The sequence below is a fragment of the Monoraphidium neglectum genome (genome assembly GCF_000611645.1).
Source record: "Monoraphidium neglectum strain SAG 48.87 unplaced genomic scaffold scaffold00157, whole genome shotgun sequence".
Lineage (NCBI taxonomy): Eukaryota > Viridiplantae > Chlorophyta > Chlorophyceae > Sphaeropleales > Selenastraceae > Monoraphidium > Monoraphidium neglectum.
In genome coordinates, this window is record NW_014013471.1 from 5,889 (window position 1) to 20,571 (window position 14,683).

Consider the following 14,683-nt stretch of genomic DNA (forward strand, 5'->3'; position numbering starts at 1 on the left):
GCCTGCGCGCGCCGCGGGCCGCGGGCCGCGGCCGGCGGGGGGAGTCTCACTGTGCGCACGCGTCGGTCGGCTGCTGCGCGCGCCTTGGAACACTGACCAACAATGGAGAGGCGGTGGTGCCCGCGATCGGCCCGGTGGCATGGGCAAGTCATGAAAATGAGACGGATGTACTGCTCGGAGGTGACCGGCCCGCAATTCAGGCGGGAATCACCTGGTCGAGCGCACAACCGCCAACTCCAAACCGCGGCAGGCGCCGCCCGGGACCCCAGCCGCCTGCCTTGCTCGCAAAACCCAGGCCCTGCCGTGGGTGCGGGCCCCGCGCCGGCCGGCAGGTGGGCGCGGCGCGCCGGCGGCGCCCGAGGCTGCCTGCAAACGCGACACCCAGCGCGCCACGCAAGCTTCGGCAACTTTGAAGGGCAAAACCAGCGCGTCGTGCGCCGCCGCAGGCGGCGCTGCGGTGGGGTTGGCGCTGCAGTGGGGGTGGCGCTGCAGTGGGGTGGCGCTGCGGTGGGGGTGGCGCTGCAGTGGGGGTGGCGCTGCAGTGGGGGCCCTGCAAAGGGCGGCACAGGCGGCCACGCGGCCGCCTCCGCAACAGGAGGGGCGGCGGCGGCAGGAAGCCGAGCGGGGCCCGGCAGCCGGGGACGACCCGCAAAGGTGTCGCGTGCCGTCCACCCCGCATGACAATTTGCGGGCGCCAAGGCGTTGCCAGCCGGCACGGGACTCCCGCCCGCCCGCCCGTGAAGAGGCTGCGACCAGCTCATTCCGAAATGCAGCCAACTCGACGAACCCTCTTTTGGCTCTTCATAGAGGTGCAAGGCAGGGCGCCTGCACGAGGCGACGTCCGCCCCGTCATCCGGGCCCCCAAAGGCACCGGCGCGATGGACGGCGGAAACCCGGGCGCCGGACGACTTTTGATTTGCGGCTGGTCGGCCCAGGGGACGCGCCGCGGGGGCGTGGCCCTGTCAGGCTGGCCAACCGCCCCCAAAACAACAACGATGTGATGAATATTTCCTTCATATATAGAGAGGTGGGAGACTCTGTCGAGATATATGCATGCAACGAGAGAGTGGGAAACACTCTTGATATGCTGAGAAGCAAAGAAAGAGAGATCCCCCCTGAGAGAGGGGGAGAGAAACTAAGACAAGGGGGCGCAAAGCCGGGCCGGCCCACTGCGTTGCTCATGCGCAGGCGCGTGGCGCCGCGCGGCCCGGCTGCAGAACGCAAACGCATGAACCAGCAGCACGCGCAGGCGCGCCCGCTGAAACAAAACCTGGCCCGCAAGCAAACGGGAGCGCGCAGCTGAGGGTGCTTGCAGCCAGCTCGTTCTACGATGCGCGGCAGCCAGCGCGGGGCCGGCAACGGAAGCGGATCGGTCGCCGGCGGATCAAGGGATCTCCGTGACCGGGCGGGTCGACGAGTTGTGGTGGTGGGCGCTGTGCAGATGGCGATGATGCAACCATTGGTTGGCGTTTGGCAATGGTGAAATGCAATGCAATCTATGCGCAACTACAACTCAGCGTATCGCTGCCCGGGGGTTGCGACACATACGTGCGGCGACGTATATCTACGCGGCACGCCCCCAGAGCGCGTGACAGGGAGCCTACTGCGAGGCGGCGCTGAGCGCAGGCCTGGAGCGCCGCCAGGCCGCGCAAAGAACTGAAGTGGGCAGCCGCCGCCCACTGGGCGGCGTCCGCCGCCGCCGCGGCCGTTGCTGCCGCCGCTGCTGCTGCTGCCGCGCATGACAGGCATGGGCGTAGCTCAGGCGCCACCGCCGCGACGGGGTTGAAACCTCGCACTCGTGCGCGGGCTAGGCGCCGGGGCGCGCATCCGCGCCGGGCTGCGGCGCGAGTTCGACTGCCAGCTGCTCCAAGCGCTCCGCGATTTTTGCAAACGTCGGCCGCTTCGTGGGGTCGGTCTGGGCGGGAGGGACGGGAGGTGACGCAGCGGGTGACGGGTGACGGGCCGGGTGACGGGCTGGGTGACGCGGATGCGTGACGAGGCGTTTCCACAGGTGCACTTTAGGGGATCCCTCAGGGTGCACTTTAGGGGATGCCCCGACCGGCGGAACGAAGGAGCGCAGGTGGAGAAGCTAGCTGGGGGATGGGCGGGCGGCGCCAGGCGGTGCCCCCGCAGGCGCGTGGCAACCCAAGGGCGCCGGGCGCCATGCGCCGAGCCAGCAGGTAGCGCACAAGTGTGCGCCTGGGCTGTCCAAACCAGGCACACGCACAGGGTGGCGGATGGATGGCGGATGGGTGGCGGATGGGTGGGTGTAACCCGCCGCACCTGCCAGCACGCCTCGGCCAAGCCGGCGTAACTCCGAGGCGTGGCGCTGGGGAACCGCGGCCGCAGCCCTTGCTTGTACACGCGCTCAATGATGGAGCCGGGGGGTATGCCGCTGTATGCGCGCTTGCGGCAGTACAGCTCGTACATCATGATGCCTGCGCATCACCCGCAATGCGGGTGCGGATAGGGGCCCAAGTGACGGACGGGTAATGGACGGGTGACGGACGGGTGACTGAGTAGTCGGCGGGCTGTCGTGAGGGTGGCAGTGAGGCACACCAATGCGGGGCGCGCGTGGCATGCGGGTGCAGGGCCGCGGTGTGCCCCACACCCCGCCCGCCTAACAACGAAGCACATGATGCGCACCAAAAGCGTAGGCGTCGACCGCCGTCGTGACCTTGCTGCCCGCCTGGAACATCTCTGCGCGCGTCAGGAGTGAATACGGTAGGTGCGTTTCCATATGCACACGTATGCGCGTGTGCAGGGGGGACCACGTGTGCGAGTGGCGAGCCCAGAGAGGGACCCACCCTCCGGCGCGCTCGCACCTCGCGCGTGGAAGGGACCGGCATAGCGCGCGCATGAGACACCAGCGACAGCAGGACCCCCCCCTCACCCAACAGTCAGACGGCCAGGGCACTGCCAGACGGAAAGCAAACCCCCGCCGCCGCCACCCCCGTCCCCTTCCCCAAAAAACAGTAATCCCTCATCTCAGGTTCCGCCCGCACACGCAAGTGAAAAGCTCTTGCGTGTGCGGGCGGAACCTGAGATGACACCCGCACACGGAAGAGCTTTTCACTCTGAATCTCACCTGGAGCGAGATGCGTGACTGTTCCGCCGCCGCTGAGGTTGACCACGTGCTCAGACTGCTGGTTGAGGATCTTAGTCAGCCCAAAGTCCGCCAGCTGGCGGCAGTCCGAGGAGACCGGGGGGGCGTGTGCGCGTGGCGGGCCGAGCGGGGGCCGGGGTGAGAAGGGAGCGGGGGCCTCTTTGGAGCGGTCCACGGCCGCTGGCTGCCCGGGAGCGGGGTGCAGCCGAATGCAGATGCGTTATCTAATGTGAATGTCCTAGTGAATCTGTTCCCATTGCAGCAGTCAGAGGAGGAGTCAAGGGTCGCCATGCGGGGCAAGCGGCAGGGAGTGGCATGGGTCGGGGCGCCCTTGGGCACCAGACAAAACTGGACACACCTTGGGCATCACGCCGAGCCGCACAGAGCTGTCTGTCTTCAGCAGAATGTTCTCAAGCTGCGGCGCAGTGTGAGGGGTCGGGGCCGGGGGTCATTGCGGTGACGCGGTGACACGTGGTGACGGGAAGCGAGGTCGAGTGGGTTATGCTTGTGGGGGGGAGGTCGGCCGCCTGGTGCCCTGAGGTGCGGCTGCGACCAGCGGGCCCCGCGGCGGCGGGCGGCTGCAAGCGGGGCTCACCCTCGCCGCCCACGCCTACGGCGGCCCACGGCCAGCCTGCTGTAGGCAATTTACTAGGCCCCACCATAAGCCTCAATCCCTGAGCCCGTCCGCCGACTGTTAGGCCCCCGATCCATCAGATCAAGATCAGATCCAACATCAGATCCGAAACCATCGGGCGCACCTTGATGTCCCCATGCACCAGGTGCACGTTGTGCAGGTACTGTACCGCATACGCGATGTCCTGCAGTACATCCACCGCCGCGGTGACGTCCACGCCGATGGCGCCGCCCTCGAGCTCCTGGTGGAAGGTGAAGGCCTTGACGGCGTCGCGGAGTGTCCCCTTATCGCAAAACTGCCGTGGGGAGGTTTTATTTGGGACTGGTGTGTGGACAGGGTTTGCTGGGTGCGGGGTTGAGGCGCTGATGCAGGACAGCACTTGAAATGGTAGCTCGGGGTGTGCAGGGGGGGGGCCAAGCCGGGTCGGTTCGCATCGGCACAAGGTGCGTGATTGTGCATGTGACCATCAAACCCGGGGGGGGGGGGCGGCGTGCGGTGATGTGGCGCGGTTGCGTCGGCACGAAAGGACAGGGAGGGTTGCGTGTCCATCCATTGCCCTTAGGTTGCTGGCAGAAAGGGGTGCATCGTGCTTTCCGCCAACTTGATCTTCGACCACCCCCCCCCACACACACACACACGCATGCACTCACGCACTTACATGCCCTCACAAACACAAACACGCACACATACACAGGCGCTCACATAGAGAGGCGCCCACGAATTCACCTCGATGACCAGGATGTTGCGTCAGGGAAAGCAATGGCGCGCGCGCGCACGCACACACACACACGCACACACACACACACACACACACACACACACACACACACTCACACACACACACACGTGCGCTCAGGCACCCACCTCCATAACCAGGATGTTGCACGTCGCCAGCGCCCCGTCCGGATCCTCGTCAGGCTGCAGCCGCCGGAACTTCATGCGCATGGAACCGTTGAAGCTGCCCATGCTGGACATGGACATGACGTCATCTTTCATGTTTGCAGCGGGGGTGGGGGCGAGAGGGGGTTGAGGGGTAGCTGATGTTGCTTTGGAGGGGGGTTGCTGGGAGTGTGGTGCCAGGGGTGCAGGCTAGTGGGTGGGGGTGTCGGCGGCATTGTGAGGGGGACGTGGAAAGGTGTGTGGGTGTGTGTGTGTGCGTGTGTGTGTGTGTGTGTGTGTCTGTGTGTGTGTGTGCGCGCGTGTATGTATGTGTCTGGAGATGCGGGCCTGGAGATTGCTGGGAAGGCTGGCAGTAACACAAACGGGGTGACAGCTTGAAAAGGCGCTTCAGGGAGTGGACGGCCTGTGCTGATGTCAGCAAGGACCTTCGGGGGCTTAACAACACAGCGAATGTGTCAACACAGCGAATGACCAGACGCTCGAAATGTTCTCAACTTGCCTGTGAGATCTGGCCAGACCTCACCTCCCCCGATCTCGACCATGTCCGTGAGGCAGGAGTAGACGCTGACGATGTTGGGGTGTTGCACCGACGACAGCACCGCCATCTCCACCGCGTCCTTCATGGCCTGTTGAGGAGTCCGAGGTTGCGAGGGGAATGAGGGGTGCTTTCAGCAATGGAAGCGAAGGTGCAGCTGAAATGCATGACTCATTCCGGCAAACTAAGGTTCTGGTAAACCAAAGTTCCGGTAGACTAAGGTACACCCAGAGCCCCTTGGCGTGTGTATATGCAAGCCGATATTTGCATGGTAGGATTTGCATGAAACAGTTTGAAATGAGTCACGACAACATGAACAAGGAATCCCCTTTCAAACCCCCTCACACACGCACAAGCTCGCAGCCAAGCCCTTGCCTTCACGACCACCAGCCCATCAACCCTCAACCATGGTGCGTGCATGCGCGCCCCCACCTCCCGCTCGTTCTTGCGCGTGTGCATGACCTTCACCGCCACCACCACCTTGTGCCAGTAGCCGCGGAACACGGTGCCAAAACCTGGGGAGTGGGGAATGCAAGTTCGATTCCCCTCAGTCATATTGTTTTGCATGGCGTTCAATCTGACTATACTTGAAGAGCTGGAGGTTGTGTGAGGCCAAAGGTTTGTGGGGGTTAAAGCAGGAAGAAGGGGGGTGCGTGTGAAGGCAGGGATATTAAGCTGGGTCGGCTGTAGCAGCTGTGCCTCCCAAACAAGGGGACGTGGGGGCATTGAGTCCCCCACGCGCACGCTGGACGGCCCCAGCGCGTGCGGCGGGCGCGCAGGGGCGTGCGTGAGAGGCGTGGTCACATTGATGGAGGCGCGGGCGTGCGCGTGGGGGCAGTGAGGGCCCGATGACGTTGCGCACACATACAAGATCGTTCCTGCACAAAGATATTTGCCGCTTCTTGCCAGCTACTCTCCCTGGTCAGGCCAATCGAACACAGATGCCAAACATTATTGGGATTGTCAAACCATGCAATTGAACTACAACACATAACAGATATACGCAGTATCTGATACACTGCATGTACACATACCCACCTCCGCGGCCGAGGCACTCCCCAACCACGAGCTCTGGTACAAACGACAGCTCAGCGGTGCGGCGGCGGCTGTTGCGAATCTCCTGCTGCACCAGCTGCGGCCGGGTTGAGAAGGGTGGGATTCAGAGGGGTGGTTTCGGAAGGTGGGGACCAGGGGGATGTGGCTCAGGGGACACGGTTCAGGGGGGTCGGAATGTTCGTCCGAGCGTCCACAGAGGGGGGAAGCGGTGCGAAACGGCATGGACGTGCACGGGTTGCAAAGGAGAGGCATGTCTCAAGCTGCACTTGGTGCGACGTGCGCGCGCTGGGGACCAAAGCGATGGGCGGGTCAGGGTTCAAGGACTGGCATACAGAGGGGTCTCATGAAGGGAGGCTTCACCAGGGTGTGACAAGACAGGTGGAAAAACCCTGGGGCTGTTGAGCGAAGGACGTCCAGCCGCCGCCCAGCGCGAAAGCGCCGCAGGGTCGAGGCGTTTAGCGTTCCCAAAAAGAAGCGCGTGCTCATACGCACACGCCCGTCACAGGCGTCGCACCAGCCCACCCACCTTGAGCATCGCTTCTGTGTTCAGCCGCGCGTGCCCGCCGCCCCTTGAGACGCTGCGCGCCGACCGCGCTGCATCGGACTCCGCGCCACCGACACGGCCGTTGGCCACGCCCGCGCCGGCGGCGCCGTCAGATGAGCCGCTGGAGGCGGCCGGCGCCTCGTTGATCGCGTTGAGCGCTGGGTCAGTGGCGCTCGAGTTGACCGTGAGCGCGCGGCGCTGGGCCTTTGGATTGGAGCGCCCGGGAAGGGGGCGGGGGGATAGGGGTACGTGTGTATGAGTATGATTGTGTGTGTGGTTGTTTGCGCATGTGTGTGTGTGTGTGAGCACGCGTGCACGCATGCGCATTTGCACACGCGGGCGGTTGTGAGGGACGGCATGTGCCTGCAGTAGTGCGCGCAACCCTCCACATCCAGCTGCGCTCAACGTGAGCGACAGCCCTGGTTGCTGCAGCAGCTCCGGGCGACCAAACAGAGTGTTGGTTCCCACACGTGCGCGTGCGCTCATCTCACCCCCAAGCATACGCACATGCACGTGAACATGCCGGCAGACACCCCGCAAATACACACACATGCACACGCGGGCCCGGCGCCCACCTTAGCCACCATTGCTGCGAGCACGTCCGACCGCCCCGACAGTTTGTTGTGCAACATGTGGCTCGTTCCATGGATGAAGCCCTGGCGATTCAGGGGCGAGTGCAGATTTCAAAACGACAGGTGCGTGAGATGGGTATGAAGTGGGATCGCCGTCAAGGGGCACATGGGGTATTGTAGAGAGCCGAATGAATCAAGGGTTTGCTCAAGGGCTGGTGGCTGTGTTTGGGAGAGGGGGGATGCCATGCCAATGCGACTAGTGAAGGCAAGAAGTGGCACAAAAGTGCGTTTCCGTCGATGTCCAGTGCGTGTCAAGGTGCGGGGCGATGCGATGTGAAGGCGGGTTCCAGGGTGCCGGGCGCAGGGTGTTATGACGGCCCCGGCACCCAAGGTGCAACGCACGCGTGCGACCCGGCAGCGCCGCCCCCCTCACCAGCAGCGTATCCTGCATGTTCTCAAACTCGCAGGGGTGGTCAAGAGCAAAGTAGACCGCGCCGAGCGGCGTCCCCTCGTCTTCCGGCGCCAGCAGGGGCACAACCACTAGGGAGGACACGAGCTCAGAGGCGCGCGTGAATATGTCCTTGGCGGGGCGCGCGCAGGTCTGGGGTGGTTGGTGGTGCGGGTGCGTGGACGCGTGGGTGTTTGATTGTGTGTGTGTGTGTGTGTGTGTGTGTGCGTGTGTGTGTGTGTGTGTGTGTGTGTGTGTGTGCGTGCGTGTGTGTGCGTGATGCATGGCGTGGGAGAGGGAGAAAGAGAGAGAGAGAGAGAGTGAGTGTGTGTGTGTGTGTGTTTGTGTGTGCGCATGCACAGGCAAGTGTGTCTCTGTGATTTGAGGTGAAATGTTCTGCGTGCGATCAGCAATGTATGCAGAATTGCGGCTCCCTAGACCGCCACGAAACAACCAATACCTCAAGCCTCCCCCGCCTCAAAATTCCAGCGCTCCCTGACATCGCACCAAGGACTCACCCCGCAACCCAACACATGCGCAACCAACAGGCACACACGCGCAAAAGGCTTCGAATCACGCGCTTCACTGCGCGGGCAAGAAGCAGCCGCAGCCGCACGCCGCAGCCGCGGCCGCGGCCGCGCGCACCTGCATGTAGAGCGAGCAGTCCTGGATGAACCGCGCCTGCTGCTGCTTCACGCTCGACGCCAGCAGCGTGTGCTGCAGCCCCAGCTGGCTCGCTACCACCTGCAGAGGGTGATGCAGGGTGGGAAATCACGGTACATGACCTGACATGACAACCGTCTTTCTGGCATTCATAGCATCCCCCAAGCCCCGCCACCCTGCTCCACCGCAGCCGCAAACCCTTCCGCGCCGCCCTCTCTCAACACCAGCTGGGGTGGCTCCCTGGATTCTGCCAGAATTCCCATTCCCACCCATACTTCGACACGGGCCCCCCCTTGGCAGGTATCAGCCGCACTGCAGACCCGGCCGCGGTATCACGTCCCCGCCCCAGGGACGTCGCGGCAGGCCCCCACCTCCGCCGATGCGTCGCCGCGCAGCGCGAGCTGGTTCTTGCCGCAGCCCGCCATGAGCTCCTCCTTTGAGCCGCCCCCAGGCGTCTCAAACAGCAGCGCCTCGGCCGCGCCCTCGCGCTGCAGCAGGGCGAGGCGGGCTGTGGTGTGCATTGTGGTAGCCCTGAACATGTAGCGCTGGGCGCTCTGCGGGGGCGGGCGTTGGTTGGGAGCGGGGCGTCGCGGGCGCGTGGTTGCGAGTTTTGGGTCGGGGTGATTCGGCTTGGTGATGCGTGTGTGTTGTGTATGTGTGTGTGCGCGTTGTGTATGAGGCAGGGGCAATCGCTGTGTGGTAGTATGAATCAAATGAAGTGTGTCCGTGTATGCATGTGCGTGCGTGCGTGCGTGTGTGTGTGTGTGTGTCTGGCAGGGTGTGTGGGGCCGCTCACCCGCAGCACCACGCTGATGAGGGCCACAGGGTCCTGCACCTCGTCCAGCGCCCGCAGCAGCTGCGCCATCTGCTCCACCTGGCCGTGCCGCACGTGCTGCAGCAGGCCCATCGCCACCGCCTGCAGGCGCACATGCCACCTGGGGGGTTGGGGTGCACGCGGGGTGCGAACGAGGTGTGACCGGGCGGAAAACTTTGTGTGTGTGCGCGTGTGCACGTGTGAAAGTGCTTGCATGTGTGCGTGTGTGCGAGCATACTCACGCGTCAGCCAGGGAGCGGCTAAGGAGGGCCTGCTGCTTGGATGGTGCATGAGGCTGGGAGCCCAGCCCAGGGTGTAGCGCCACCCAGGCGCCCATGCCATCCCCTGCCACAGGAGTCTGATCACGCGAAGGCATGTCATGAATGCACACGCGCGTGCATGTGCATGCATGTTGTGCGTCCCCCCCACACACCCAGACAGACAGAAAACACACACCACCATGCATGCACACACGACGCGCTCGCGCATGCACACACACACACACACACACACACACACACACACACTCACACACATGCAAAACGTTCACACAACCACATATGCACGAGGAAATCACCACGCACCAGTCGTCTGCAAAAGCGTCCGGCGCCGCCTTGCCCATCAGCAGCGACCCCAGCGGCGCCCCCGGAGGCCCCACAGGCACCGCCACGATGGAGCGCAGCCCAGCCATCCGGTACAGCTGCAGGAGGTGATCAGGCACGCCGCCGGCCGGCTGCGGGGGCGGCAGGGGTTTGAGGGGCCGCGGAGTGGGCGGACAGGGGAGGGGCGCCGGGACGCAGGCGTGTGGGGTGGGGGTGGGGCGAGACAGGGGTTGCAGAGTCGGCGGGCTGGGGGGCCGCAGGGGTGTGGGGTGGGGGTTGCCACGAGCGGTGTGCAGTGTTGAATGCCGCCGCCGCCGCCCCCCGCTGCACGGCCCGGACAGGTGGTTCGTAGCGGTTCCCGCGCACCTCCGCCGCAGCGGCGTCTGCGACCGAGACGCTGCTCAATACGCCCGCCGCGCCGCCAGGGCAGCGCACCACCACGCAGCGCTGCAGCAGCGCCGCGCCGGCGCCGTGCGCGGCCATCAGGACGGCCGCGGTCGGGTCCTCCGCCGAAAACACCCAGACGCTGCGCGGCAGGCGTCACCGGTCCGCGGCGGCAAGAGGGATTGGGGGCGTCGCGCGCGCGAGGGGAAGCGGGTCCAGGGGGCAGGCGGCGCCCTTGGTGTGCGCGCGGCTCTTGAAAGCGGCAGCAAAAAACGCCGCGAGCGTGCGGCGGCCTGGCTGAGTGCAGCAAGTTGCTAGCTGCTGCCCAAGGCTTGAAGTCGATAAATCAGTCACAAGGCAGTGAATAATGGCGTGTAATCATTAGGATGGCATGGCTCACGCGACCAGGTCAACATTCAGGTGTCCGGTCAGCAGCTCGGCGCACTCCCCCAGCCCCAGGAGGGGGTTGGCGTTGGCCAGAGCCAGCTGCTGCTGCAGATCGTGCACCTGTGAAAATTGAGCCGCGACGCAGGAGTTTCAGATATACGGCAACAAGGGGCCCTGGTAAGGCTTGGTGGGACGCGAAGTCGGCGCCCGCCCGCGTTGAGCGAGGCACCGGCGGGTTGGCGCAGTGGGGCTGAAGGCATAAGAGGGGTGCGTGCGGCGGTCTTCCCCGCCTCGCCCCTAGTCTGGCCCTGCGCTGCCGGGGTGCCGGGCAGGCCCCCCTGCCGCTGCGCGAGGGTGGCGGGCGTGGGTCACCCGGGCGGCGCGCGGGTGACCCACCTCGGTCAGGAACTGCATCTGAAGCTTTGTCTGAGAACTGCCCGTGCGCAGGCGCTTCACGGTGATGCTGCCCACACGCCCTTCCAAAGCGAAATCCTCGAGCGGCGGCTGCGGAGGCGCCTGCTTGACCGTGTCGCGCGCGCTGGGCGGGGGTGACAGGTGCACCACTGGGAGCGCTGCCGTCGCCGGTGGCGTCGACTGCAAAGCGTGAGTGGCGCGCCCGTCCTTCACAGCGGGCGCTGACGCGCAGCCGCCCATATCGGAAAGTTGCTGCAGCTATGTCCGCTTCTATGCTGACTTGAGCAATGGTTCCCGTTTGGCACGTCCTGATGGGCGCTTCGCCGGGGTCGCTGATCTATATCAGCTCAGCCGGCATGAGGCCCGGGTACAAATCTAACATTCTGACATTTATGCATGATCGATGCGCTCGACAGGTCGCGTTGCCCGCTGCCTTGTTGCCGGGGCCTTGTGTGCAAAGGGTGGGTCCCTGATCTTGGCTTGTGGGTAACTTAACTCACATTGACGGCAAAATAACGAGTGGGTGCATGGGACGGGGCCCACACTCGCAATTGACTTCGTGATGACACCGAAAGCGCCAACGACTGGCGCTCTCTTGGGCCCCAGACGGATCAAAAATGATGGGTGTAATCACATTGAAGCACGGGAGGATGTTGCACCCGCACGGCCGCCCCACGCCGCGCTGCCTGTACAGTGCAAGGCTCTCAAGTGTTGGTGAGTGCGCGAGTTCACACCAGCCAACCGGCGCCCGGGCGGCTGGAGGCTGGAGCACTTGCAGAGGTGCGCACCAAACCAGACCACCCTCTGCAAGCAAAGGGGCCCCTTCCACCACAGGATACCCGGCGCGATGTTGCGTCGCGGCCTGGCACGTGCGTGACGCACTGATGCGACCGATTCTGCTGGGCCAACTCGCCCTCACAAGTTCTGCGTAATTTTAGACATTCCCTGACATGGGTGCTAGTCATGCAGAATTCGGGGGAAGGGGCTACTATCATCTGCCCTGGCTAGGATGCTGTATGCAGTCCCCGTCGCCGGTGGTTTCATTCACACTAGAATGTGTGCAGCAGCACACACAGCCAACCAACACCATCAAGGTAGGGAAGTTTGCTCCGTTTGTTGTGGTGACAGTGCAGCTTAGCCTGTCAGCTTGCCAGAGCATGCCTTGACTTGCCAACTTAGTTGCGAGCCAGCGAGCCGGACCAGCATTGCTGCCTGCCATTCTCAGTGTGCCCAACTCCGGCAACATTGATGCCTCTGACAGCTGGCTGCAAATCGGTGAATTGGTGACACCCTCTCGCTGACCGCCGCCTCCTCTGTAGCCTGTCACAACACATTGACTGCTGTTATAAGTCATCGATCTAGCCGTTACTGATTGACCAACAGGTGGTGCCGCACACGCGGCAGTTGCGGCATAGATGCCCCAAACCATGTCTTCTACACGTCAGCGTGTGTTGCTTTGTTTGTTTTGCCCTGCTGCGCACGTCAGATCTTCGTAAATGTTGGCGGCTCGCCAAACGAAGCCCCAAGTGTAGCCCCCAGCGCCGCCGAGACGCTTTCAAGCAGCACCCCTCGCCGCCTCGCGCCCTCGCTCGCGGCCGGCCACTCTCGAACGGACGCGACACGCCACCCGAGCCGCGCCAGCAGCCAGTCGCGCGCGACGGTCGGCCCCAGCCGGCGCGAGGCGTCGTTTGCAGCAAAGTGCGTCGGGCCGTCCGCCTCGACCGCCACCCTCACGCCGCCGCCGCTGTCGCCAATCTCCACGCCGCCGCCGTCCGCTCCCTCGACTGGCGCACCGGCGCCGCCGCCGCCGCCGCTGAGGGCGCGCAGCAAGTGGCGTGCCGAGGGCGCCTCGACGGCCACGTCGATGGTGAGGCCCCCGTCCCCGGCGCCGGCCGTGGCCGGGTGCTCCAGCGACGCTTCGAGGCCGCACTCGTCCCGAAAGAACTGCCGTGGAGAGGTTTGCAATAGGCGAGTTGTCAAGCGCCAGGCGGCTACTTGCAGTTGTTGAACTGGGTTTGTTCAGGGATGGCGGCTGAGTTGCGCCTTGCAGGAGTTTTAAGGCAGGGTGGAGGAAGAGCAGAGGAGATACCGATCAAAGGGTTGAAATGCGAGCCTGGCCCCTGTTGGGTCAAGAGGCGCTGGGCAGCATCCTGTATGTACCAAACGCCGTGCGCGCCCACCTGCCATATCTCCCTCTGCATCTTGGAGACGGCCTTGACCGCATGAGAGGCACCCCATGCCGCCTGGCACCTCTCGAGCAGCTGCAAAACGGCTTCATTCTTGAACTCGTCGTGGTTGCCCTGCTCCTCCTGCTGCTCCTGCTGCTCCTGCTGCTCCTGCTGCTCCTGCTGCTCCTGCTGCTCCTGCTGCTCCTGCTGCTCCTGCTGCTGCCTCGAATGCAAACAACGTCCCAGTTTAACGCCCCTTTGAAGTAATTCGCTGTGGCCACCCGAAACAAGCATGCGCGCCTGATGCAGCTGCGCAGCCGCCTGCGTGCCGAGCCACCCCAGGCCGCCCGCGCGGCCCGTGCCGCCCACCGCGAGCCGCCGGGCGCACCGCGTGCAGAGCACGTCGCAGGCCGCCCAGGGCGGTGGGCGGTGCTGCTGCTGCTGCTGCTGCTGCTGCTGCTGCTGCTGCTCATCCAGCAGGACCGCCTGCATCACTGCCGCCCAAGCAAGCATGCACAGCCCCCTCGCGTTCAGCTGCGACAGCCATGCATCATCCTCTGACAGCCGCAGCAGCCCCTCAAGCAGCCGCGGGCACGGCGCCGCCAGCCGCGAGAGCGCGTGCGCGGCAGCCACGGCCGCAGACGGCGCGAGCGCCCGCAGCGGGGGCGCCTGCGGTGCGGCGCCCGCCGCGTCGGGGCCGGGTGTCTCGTTCGAGGGGGCAGCTGGATCAAGGAGGGCGGACACCAGGGCGTCTAGGCAGGCTTGGTCGTAATAGGTCATCTGAGACAGAGCACCCGCCAACAACGCCGCATCCTGCGCGGCGGACGTGTGAAAGGAAGGTGGCCGGCGGCGGGCCGCGCCGCCGGGGCACGCGGGGGCGCGGTTCGGAGGCGCAGAGGGGGCCGTGGGCGTCCCAACGCCGCCCGCAGCGCCAGGAGCGGGCCGGGGGCCTGCGGTGCGGCCGCAGCGCACGCAGCGGGCGGTCAGGCAGCCATTGCTTTGGGCCGCGCGGCGCGGGGCGCCAACCTCGGGCGGCAAGGGGTCTTGGCTGGTGGCCAGACGGCAGCATGCGCCCGCGACCGCTTCCATAGCTGCTGGCGGCACCTGCTCCCCGGCGCCCGCCGCCGCCGCGAGCCCACGCGCCGCTGCCGCCACGCACGCCGCGTCACAACTCGGCCCGCCGCCGCCCTCGCCATCGCCGAGCGTTAGCGCCGCCGCCTCCAGCGCGCGAAGCGCAGCCTGCAGCGCAGGCCTGAGGTTTCCCAGCCCCTGCGCCCGCGCGAGCGCCGCGGCGGCCGCCCCCAAGCCGCCGAGCGGGGCTCCACGGAGGCCGTTCTGGAGCGCCGACGCGAGCGTGGCGGCGGCGGCCGCGGCGTCCCGCTTGTCGGCGGGTGTGGGGTGACCCCCGGGCGGCGCGCTGACGAGGCGGGTGAGGTGGTTCAAGGCCGCCACGTTC

The 14,683-nt window shown here is 65.3% G+C and overlaps 2 protein-coding genes across 2 annotated transcripts; both read right to left on the minus strand.

The window, feature by feature from the left end:
• Positions 1–1,807: 1,807 nt before the first annotated feature.
• On the minus strand, positions 1,808–11,299 carry MNEG_1547 (putative serine/threonine-protein kinase pats1; the record flags this gene model as incomplete). Its single annotated transcript, XM_014049966.1, has 20 exons — positions 1,808–1,915; positions 2,284–2,438; positions 2,647–2,700; positions 3,089–3,290; positions 3,465–3,521; positions 3,865–4,035; positions 4,605–4,729; positions 5,164–5,266; positions 5,608–5,690; positions 6,214–6,307; positions 6,758–6,979; positions 7,351–7,431; positions 7,781–7,948; positions 8,441–8,539; positions 8,830–9,012; positions 9,255–9,393; positions 9,857–10,005; positions 10,241–10,400; positions 10,659–10,765; positions 11,042–11,299. The coding sequence occupies 20 exons, from the start codon at positions 11,297–11,299 to the stop codon at positions 1,808–1,810; spliced, it is 2,718 nt and encodes a 905-aa protein (XP_013905420.1).
• Positions 11,300–12,541: 1,242 nt separating this feature from the next.
• Positions 12,542–14,007, minus strand: MNEG_1548 (hypothetical protein; the record flags this gene model as incomplete). The annotated part of the gene is made up of 3 exons (XM_014049967.1): positions 12,542–13,003; positions 13,240–13,450; positions 13,616–14,007. 3 exons carry the CDS (start codon positions 14,005–14,007, stop codon positions 12,542–12,544), a joined length of 1,065 nt encoding a protein of 354 aa, XP_013905421.1.
• Between the last annotated feature and the right edge of the window lie 676 nt (positions 14,008–14,683).